The 9098-nt window shown below is 67.8% G+C and overlaps 1 protein-coding gene across 1 annotated transcript in view; it reads left to right on the forward strand.

The window, feature by feature from the left end:
* The window catches only part of CHLNCDRAFT_141341 (hypothetical protein), a gene marked incomplete at both ends in the record, with an annotated part of 4568 nt that extends 2551 nt beyond the window's left edge, over positions 1-2017 (forward strand). Inside the window, 6 exons of the mRNA XM_005843177.1 lie at positions 395-498; positions 712-854; positions 1031-1083; positions 1282-1338; positions 1580-1717; positions 1889-2017. Of these exons, the coding sequence (XP_005843239.1) occupies positions 395-498; positions 712-854; positions 1031-1083; positions 1282-1338; positions 1580-1717; positions 1889-2017 (624 nt within the window). The remainder of the gene's footprint in view (positions 1-394; positions 499-711; positions 855-1030; positions 1084-1281; positions 1339-1579; positions 1718-1888) is intronic.
* Positions 2018-9098: the final 7081 nt, after the last annotated feature.

Raw genomic sequence — 9098 nt, forward strand, 5'->3', positions numbered from 1 at the left:
ATGACTGCGAGGTGCAGGGCACCATGAGCCTCCAGGTGCGCGCCGGGTCGGGGGCGGGTGGGAGCGGCGGCGGCTGGTTAGGTGGTGACAGGTGGCAGGTGTGGGATGGGCCGAGGGTGGCTTGTGAACAAGGAGCGGGCGGCTGGTCAGGGTATTAGTGCCAGGTGTGGGACGGGCTGAGAGTGGGAGAAGGGGCAGCCGTGGCAAGAGCCTGCGGGGGTATAGCCGCTGCGGCAGGAGGCCCAGCTCAGTCTGCGCTGTGGCTGCCGCACGCCATCCCCACCCCACCCCATTGCTGGCCCCTGCTTGACCTCCCTGTGCCCCTGTGCGTCCCTCATCCCACCACCCCATCCCCCTGCGCCTGTCCCCGCCTGCCTCGCCACCCGTGCCGCAGATCCAGCACGAGGCCGATGCCTGCCTGCGGGTGCAGCTGGCCAGCGGGGCGACCCAGGGGTACCAGTTCAAGACGCACCCCAACATCGACAAGGCGGGGTACAGGTGCGGTACGGCGGTACAGCTGCGCAGCTGCTTCATAGCAGTGCATGTGTGGGGAGTGCACATGCGACGGCGGCGGCAGCCGCAGCCCCCCGCACCGCGTGTGTGTGCCGCCGCCGCCGACGGCCGAGCCACGCCATGCCCGCGGCGCACCCACCCACACCACGCGCCCCTCGCCTGCCCTGCACCCCCCACACACACACACCTCTGCCGCAGCAACGACAACGTGCTGGGGCTGAAGGATCCCAGCCGCCCCTTCCCGTCGGGAGCCCCCCTGGGCGTGCTCAAGTGGCGGCTGCAGACGCGGGACGAGTCGGTGGTACCGCTTTCCATCAACTGCTGGCCATCCATCTCCGGGGGTGCGCGCCCCGCCTGCCCGCCCCGCCCGCCTGCCCTCTCGCCGTTTGCTGCTGCTGCTCCCCGCCTCTTCTGGCTGCCTGACGGCTGCCGCAAGTGCTGACGCCTGCCCCTTTCTGCGCCCCTGTCCCTTGCCCCCTGATGTTTGCACCGGTACCGCTCCCTTCCCGTACCGCAGGCGAGTCGTACGTCAACATCGAGTACGAGTCGACCGTGCCGTTCGACCTGCAGGTGCGCGGCAGCTGCCGGGAACGCGGCTGGCCGGGGACGCGACTGCAGCCTGTGTGGCTGCCGCTGCACCCCTACACACGGTTTCGGGCTTCGCGGCGGCGCTGCACATCACGCCTCTGCATACGTGCGCTGCTGCTGCTGTTTTCTTTCTTTCTTACTCATCATTCCTGTGCTCTGCCTTTTCTCCTCCTCATGCAGAACGTGCACATCTACATCCCGCTGCCCTCCTCCGCGCAGACCCCGCAGGTCAACCAGGTGAGAGGGATCCCTGGCGCCCCGCCCCCATCCCGCCCCCGCCCCGCCCCTATAGACCCTTGAACACCACCGCCACTGCCCCGGCAATGGCGGCACCCGCCCTCGCGCAACGCCGCTCCTCCACGCCGTCGCACCCCGCCACCTGCACCACACCTCCCTCCCCCTCCATGCGCACCATGCGCACCTTGGCCTCGCCCCCACCTCGCCTGCCCCTACCTGTCCCCCGACCTGTACCACACAGATCGACGGCGACTGGCGGTACGACATGCGCAAGTCGTGCCTGGTCTGGTCCATAGAGCTCATCGACAACACCAACCGCACCGGCAGCGCAGAGTTTGTGGTGCCCGCGGCGCAGGCTGACGCCTTCTTCCCCATCGAGGTGGGCAGGGGGTGGTGCTGCACTGGTGTTCTGCGTGGCTGTACTGCTGCACGTATGGTAGTACAGCATGCAGGTGCGCTGCGAGGTGGGGTCTGGAAGCCGCCATTACCTGGCAGCGTGGGCGACATCAATCACTGTGCTCTGCTCCGCCGCTGCGTGCAACCTCGGCAGGTGGAGTTCTCTGCGTCGCGCACCATCTGCGACGTGAAGGTGGAGAGCGTGGTGGACGCGCGCACGGGGCAGCCCGTCAAGTACGGCAGCAAGACGGCGCTGGTCACAGAGGGCTACCACGTGGAGTGAACCAGAGGCGATGCCAGGAGGGCAGCGCTGGTCTTGGTTCTGGAGTGGCGAGGAGCTGGATATAATCTGCTCTCGGAGGGCGGCGGCTCTGCTGCGCTCCGTGCGGCCGGACGCTGCCCCGTGTTCTTTTGTTATCTTCCCTCCCTTAGGCAGCTGCACACACTGACTTGATTTCGCCGCAACGTTTGCAACAAACTGAGTATGAACAACAGCAGCACGCTCAACCGCGCAGCGCCGTGATGCTTTGCAGCCATGCCCTCGGCATCCCTCCAAGGTTTGCCGGCATGCCCTCTGGCTTCCAGCAGCAGCGGCAGCAGCAGCAGCAGCAGCAGCAGGCACAGGCCGAGCAGCTGCTGCCGCCGCAGCACACCCAGCAGCAGCACGAAGCGCAACGGCTGCCCGCCTACTATCACCATCCTCTGGCGGCGCAGCAGCTGCAGCCTCTTGCGCAGCAGCAGCAGCCTGAGACCAGAGCAGATCAGGCTGAGCAGGAGCGAGAGACCACTCCAGACTGTGGAGAAGACGGAGCAGACGAGCGAGAGGAGCAAGAGCAGGGGGAGGAAGAGGAGGAAGTGTGTGCGGCTGCGTTCTGGCAGGTGCCGCCACCCAAGCAGGCAGCAGCATCCACGTCGGCGGATGAGGCAGTGGCAGGGACCAGCGCGGGGCTAGTAGGCCAGCCCTCAGAAGCTCCCGAGGCACATGGTGCAGACGCGCCAGCTGCTCCCGCAGGTAGCCGGGCTGCTGCCGGGGGTGCGGCGGCGGCGGCGGCAGCAGGGCCGGAGCACGCGACCGGCGCGGGTGGCGGCTGGACGGGGTGGCAGGAGCTGTTGGTGGAGGAAAGCACCCCAGGAAGCAGCAGGAGCTCGCAGGCGCCCTGGGCTGCGGGGGCCGCTCGCCTGCCGCACGCTGCCACGACGCCGCCGCCGGCGGGAGCTGCGCGGCCAACCCCGCCGCTGCCCGGCTCGCACCGTGAGGCGCCTGGAGGTGGGAGGTATGGCGGGGCTGGGCAGCGCGGCAGGCGGCACCGCCGGAGCCGCTCTTGGAGCAGGAGCAGCCGGGGCAGCAGCCGCAGCAGGAGCAGCAGCCGCAGCAGGAGGAGCAGGCGCAGCAGGCGCAGCAGCCGCAGCAGCCGCAGCAGCAGCCGCAGTCGCAGCAGGAGCAGGAGCAGGAGCAGGAGCAGGAGGCGCAATTCCCGCAGCTACAGCCGCAGCCCAAGCCCCCGCAGGGCCAGCGGGTGCGGTCGCAGCAGCGCAGGGAGCGCAGGCGCGGCGGGGCAAGCCGCAGCCGCAGCCGCAGCCGGTTCCGGGGCAGTAGCTGGGACCGGCGGCGCGACTGGCAGCCAGCCAAGCCTGGTGCTGGGGCGCACGTCGCGGCTGGCGGAGCCAGGGCCGGCGGCGAGTTCTGGGTAAGGGGTCGCGTTGCGCCTGAGCAGCAGCTTCGCCTGAGTGTAGCGGCACTGCTGGGGCGAGCGTGGGATCCCCTTGCAGCTGCGCAGGGTGCACGGCTGCGTGAGCGCAGCCAGCAGGTGCCCCGTGTGTGCCGCTCTGGCCTGCTCTGCTTCTCGTCCTGCTGCTGCTACTGCTGACTGGTGCGTCGCGGCAGCCTGCCCCTGCTGCTCTGCCGCCCGCAGGACCCCGTCTGGTGCCTGGAGTGGCGCTGCGCGCAGCAGCTGCCGACCGCCGTAAGCTGGGGCATGCAGACCAGCGCGCTGCTGAGCCGCTTGGGCGGGCTGCCTCCCTTCATGTTTACCAGCCCCTGGGGGGCACCCGTCAGGGACTGGCAAGCCGACGTCGCCGCCCTCAACCGCTTCCTGCGCATGCGCCCGCACCTGTTTGCGTGCGGCGGCGGCGGCTTCCGCCTGGCGCCGGGTCAGCACTGGGTGCACGCACGCCGAACCCGGCTGCCGGGCCCTGCTGCCTGCCTCCGCCAAGCCCCGAGACAGCCGTCTTGCTGCTCATTGCGGAGGAGTAGTCTACATTGCGGCAGCTGGCCCAGGGCCAGCCGGTGCGTCCTTGCTGCAGGTGCTGAGAGCTTCCTGCAGTACAAGCGCAGCATCCTGCAGTACCTCGAGCGCCAGCCCATGATGCGCGCGGCGTCCAGGTGCGCTGTGCATGCTGCGCCGGGAGCCTGGTGCAGCACGCAGGCCGCCTGCCGCCAGCAGTGGATGTCCTCTTGCGCCTGCAGCCAGCCATGGAAGCAGCTTGTGGAAGCAACTTATGGAAGCAGCTTATGGTATCCATCCTGGTGCCTGCTACTCCCCTGCACCTTGCACCGGCTGCCGCTGCTCTATACCGTGTCCTGAGCTTACCTGGCGATGACCGAGGTGTTGCTCCTGTTGCTGCAGCGATGTGCAAAAGGTGGTGGGCTCTGCGGCGGGAGCAAAGCTGGAAGGGCAGGTGAGGGTGATTGGAGTGCATGGGGTTGCTGCGTTAGCCCTGCCTTGTGATTTACACCGGCCTGGCAGGCAGCTGCCGTTGCAGATGGATACACATGTGTTGACGTGGCACACCCACACATGCGCCTTCAGCCAGACGGAGTCCTTCAAACTGCTATGCTGCCTGGCTGTGCGCAGGCATTCCACGACTTTGAGCGCTTCTGCAGGGAGCACCTGGGGGACTGCGTGTGGGTGCACTGCGGGCGAGTCGAGCTGCGGTCCTTTGAGGGGTGAGGGCCCGTGGTACCGCTGCGGTACCGCCGCTGCTTGGAAGCACGGCCAGCGACCAGCTTGCGCCCAGCACCCAGGTTGTGCCTCGCTGCCGCCCGCGGGGCTGAGGCTTGCAAGCTAGCGCCCACCAGTAACAAGGCAGGAGGCCGCCCGCCCGAGCACATACCTCGGCACTTACGCTGCGGCCCCACGGCAGCACCGCTGGTGGCTCATGGCCGCCATGTGCTGTGCCGCAGGCCGCACGGCAGTCCATCCCCGCTCAACTTCCCACAGCAGTGCATGTTCGAGCACATCAGCCCCAAAGGCTGCCACAACGCGCCTGACTGCCGATTCGTGAGCCCAGCTGCACATACCATATGGGGCATGCATGCACACCATGCACGCACACCCTGCATGCACGCCCTTGCTGCTGGTCGGCCCGGCGTGGCCCCTGCTGACAGTCCACAGGGCATACCACCCACCTTGCTTTCCACATCCGCACATGGCCCGACCTCCCAGGGAGCAGGACATTCAGCCAGCACGCAGGGCTTTGAGCAACCACGCAGCACCCCCGGTGCCCCCACTGAAAGGTGCTTGCTGGGCTCCTCTTCCTGCAGGCGCATGCCCCCCCTCGTGGCGACGACCACCCTCACAACTTCGTCCTGGCCAGGCTGTGCACCACGGGCAGGCTGAAGAAGGCGCGGAAGATGATCAACAAGCGCCACCTGCAGCTGGTCGCCAGCGGGGCGCTCCGCTGCAGGAGCAGGAGCAGGAGCAGGAGCAGGAGTGCCAGCGGGGGGCGCCACCGCAGCAGGAGCTGGAGCAGCAGGAGCAGGAACAGAAGCAGGAGCAGGAGCAGGAGCAGAAGCAGGTCCCGCAGCCGCAGTCGCAGCTTCTCTGGGGGCCGAGGGCGCGGCAGCAGCCCGCGCAGCCGCAGGCGGAGCCGCAGCCGTAGTCGCAGCCGCGGCAGGGGTGCTGCTGCACACGCCGGCGGTGCTGCGGAAGCGGCATCCGGTGGCGCTGCAGACACTGGGGCGGGGAATGGCCTTGCATCACCAGGACCCGCGCCTGGGCGCTCTGAAGTGGAGGAGGCGCAGACGCCTGCCTCAGCTGGCGGCGACGCAGGGCAGGCAGGCGACCAGCTGTCAGAGGCAGAGTGTTGGGTGAGCTGGGCTGGACGGCGGCCGTGCAGCAGCTCGACTGATAACAGCTGAGCTAGAGACAACTGAAAGCTCGCCGAAGCGTGCTGTTGTCAGGCCGGCGCAACACTAGATGGCCCCGTGTGAAATGTGCCTTGCATGCCTGCCCGCCTGCCTGCCTGCAGGACCCTGTTTGGAAGCTGGAGCTTCGCTGCCTGCAAGAGCTGCAGCAGCGGCCCGGCGGCGGGGCGCCGCCCTCCACCCTGCTGGCTGCCGCCACCAGCGGCAAGGGCAACGCGCTGCCTGCCGACCTGTACGACATGGCAAAGGCGGACTCTAGGGTGAGGGCAGCAACTGGCATGGCATGCGTGCCCGCCCATCTTCCGGCACTGGAGTGGTGGGCCGTCAATCGGCATGCCTGCTGGCCTGTTCGTGTCTCACCACAGCTATGAAATGGTCGCTGCTTCCCTGGGCCGGAGCGCAGGTGAATGTCTTTCAGCGCTTCCTGGAAGCCCGCTGCCCGCACCTGTTCCGCGGAACGGTGGACGGCGACGTCCAGCTGGCGCCAGGTCAGCGAGCCGCCGCCGCAATCCTTGCCTCGCACTGCAGCCCCCACCACCACGTCCGTCTTTCTCCTCACCTTCTGCTCATTTTCTTGCATTCAAGGGAGTGTGCTTGATGTGCTGTACTGCCAGGTGCCGCCGACTTCCTGCGCCTGAAACGGGACGTGCTGCAGTACCTGGTGGCGCAACACGGGCGGCGCGCCCCAGCCAGGCAAGCATCACACTTGGGTTTGTGTGTGTCCCGTTCACTATCCTTTCACTGCCCTTTCACTAGTGTGCTCCTCTCACTCTTGTGGGCTCGCACCACTACTGCCGCCGGCGCCCAGTGCACAGACACAGCCTTGCCTCGACCTGCCTTTGTGGCCGGCAGCAGCACTGCACCGATGTTGCTCCCCTGAGTCGTGCCGATTGCGGCCCAGCTTGCTGCAGAGAGCTGCAGGCCAGGGCCAGCTCCCTGCTGGGAGCTCAGCCGGCGCTGTATCCTGAGGTGTCTCAGTGGGTGGGTGCCGTGGTGGGGAGTGGGCCCCGGCTGCGCTCCTCCTTTCGCTGGGAGCATTCCCAGCTTCCCTGAACTGCCCTGATGCCCACGGCTGCTCTGTATCCTGCTCCCAAATGCCCTGCCCTGCTGTGCCACGGTTCTCTGCTGCTGCTGCCAGTCACGGTAGGGGGCGGTGGTCGGACATGGCAGGCATGCAGGCGTGGCTGCCCACCCGGGCCCATGCATGCCGCGCCGCCCTCGTGCCGTGGCATGCTGCTCGCTGCGCTGCGCTGCAGGCACGCACAGACATGGCGTTGTTCTGCCGCCAGCTGCTGCCGGACTGCGTGTGGGTGGACAGCTACGCCTTCTGCCACCTGCGCCCCATGAAGAGGCAAGAGAGCGTGGGCACCGGCGCTGAGCTGCGTCTGCCCGGTGCGTGCCCAATGGCTGTGCCCCGCCCAAACCGCATTGCCGCCGCATTGGAAGCACAGCTGGGGGTTGGTTGGCCGCTGCGGTGACGTACCCTTGGGCGCCTTGCGTCTGCAGCATCGACAAGGTCTTCCCCAAGCCATGCTTCCACGAGCATGTGGAGCCGGGGGGGTGCTCCAAGGGCCCCGCCTGTCGCTTCGTGAGTAGCTCGCCTACGCGGTGTAGAGGGTTAGAAGTCGGGGGCTGCTTGTTCAAGCGGGGCAGCAGCGCATGGAATGTTTGGCGTGCTTGCCCGCCTTCATGCCACTGCCTCGCCGGAAACGTATTCACCCTGCCGCTGCCGCCACCCTGCCGTGCGCCGCAGTGTCACGCGCCGCAGCGGGGCCAGGGCAGCCTGAAGCAGCTGGTGCTGGAGCGGCTGGAGCGACACAACCCCGGGCGGCGCCCCGCCTTCGGATGGCCCACCCTTTAGGGCAAGGCGTGATGATGCAGCCACGAGGGCGTGAGGCACAGGGACAGGCGGCGGCACCGCAGCGCGGCGGCACCCCAGTGCCGCGCCTGCGTGATGCGCACGCACTGGCACGATGCATGAGCAGTAGCTGAGATTACACTGGGGGCCGCGTGGGCGCGATTGCATTCTGCATTTCTAAACAATAAACAAGGATTGAGCAAGAAAAAGAAGCAGGCAGCAGAAGGCAGGGCCAGGGGGCCGGTTGGGAAATGGCAGCACAGAGCGGTGTGGTGTAAACAAAAGCAACAAACATGGACCCGACCCGTGCCCAGCCAGGGCAGGACCGCCGCTCGTCCTTGATTGCACGGCCCCGCCGCGGGCTACCACCACCACCGCCCCGGCTGCACCTGGGTCAGCAGTACGGCCAGGAAGAGGCCCACCACGGTGTACCGCACGCCCGCCGCCAGCAGGGCATAGGCCACTATGAGCAGCTTGAGGGCGATGTTGGCGGCGGCCAGCGTGCACAGCGCAATCAGGATCAGCGCCAGGAAGTTCTCCACCACAAACTCGGGGTCGCCGCCCATCTGCGGCGAGGCCAGGCAGGGCGGTAGATCGGTGGGGGTTGGCGAGCATCTTGGTGGGCTGGCTTGCTGGCTGGTGTTGGGTGCGGCGTGGGGAAGGGCCGTAGCGGGAGGATAGGCAGGGGGCTAGACCGCCTGGCGACCTGCCGGCAGCGCCAACCACGCTGCACTGCACAGGGTGCGGCTGGTCCGAGCGGCGGCACCGCCACTGGCTCCACCCTATCAACCGGCCCAGCCCAGCAGCTCACCTCCTCAGGGAACAGGTCCAGCTCAGCATCAGTGTCATAGTCGCTGTCAGTGCCTGCCCCCTCCCAACCCAGCTGCTCGGCAGGCTGTGGCACCCAGTCGCCGGGCCCCTGGCCTGCCGCCGCCACCGCCCGACCCCGCGACCGCCGCCGCTGCCGAGGGCAGCTGCCGCCAGCTGCCGCACATCTGCTGCTCGCGACGGCTGTGTGTAGCCTATGGCTGCAGCGGAAGACCAGTTCTGGGCAGCGGGGCAGCGACAAAGAGTGCAAACAGCGGACCATCCACCCGTGCGGCCTCTCAGGCAACGTCGCGGCTCTCTTGTTCAGCTCTGTGATCGGGTCGGTATGCGCCGACCATCCCACATCCCCGTTTTCGAGCCTGTGTGGGACAAACTGTACTGCCCGGCACTTTTCGTGTTCATTCCGGCCTTGGAGCCTGAACCGGTCAATTGGGAGCAGTGAACTAGGCAGCCGGTGTTGCAGCAAGCCAAGCCCGCAACTTGGCTCCGTTGACCTCCGACAGCCCGCCCCAGGAGCGGGGGCTGCGCAGA

Source organism: Chlorella variabilis (genome assembly GCF_000147415.1).
Source record: "Chlorella variabilis unplaced genomic scaffold CHLNCscaffold_33, whole genome shotgun sequence".
In the NCBI taxonomy this organism is placed as follows: domain Eukaryota; kingdom Viridiplantae; phylum Chlorophyta; class Trebouxiophyceae; order Chlorellales; family Chlorellaceae; genus Chlorella; species Chlorella variabilis.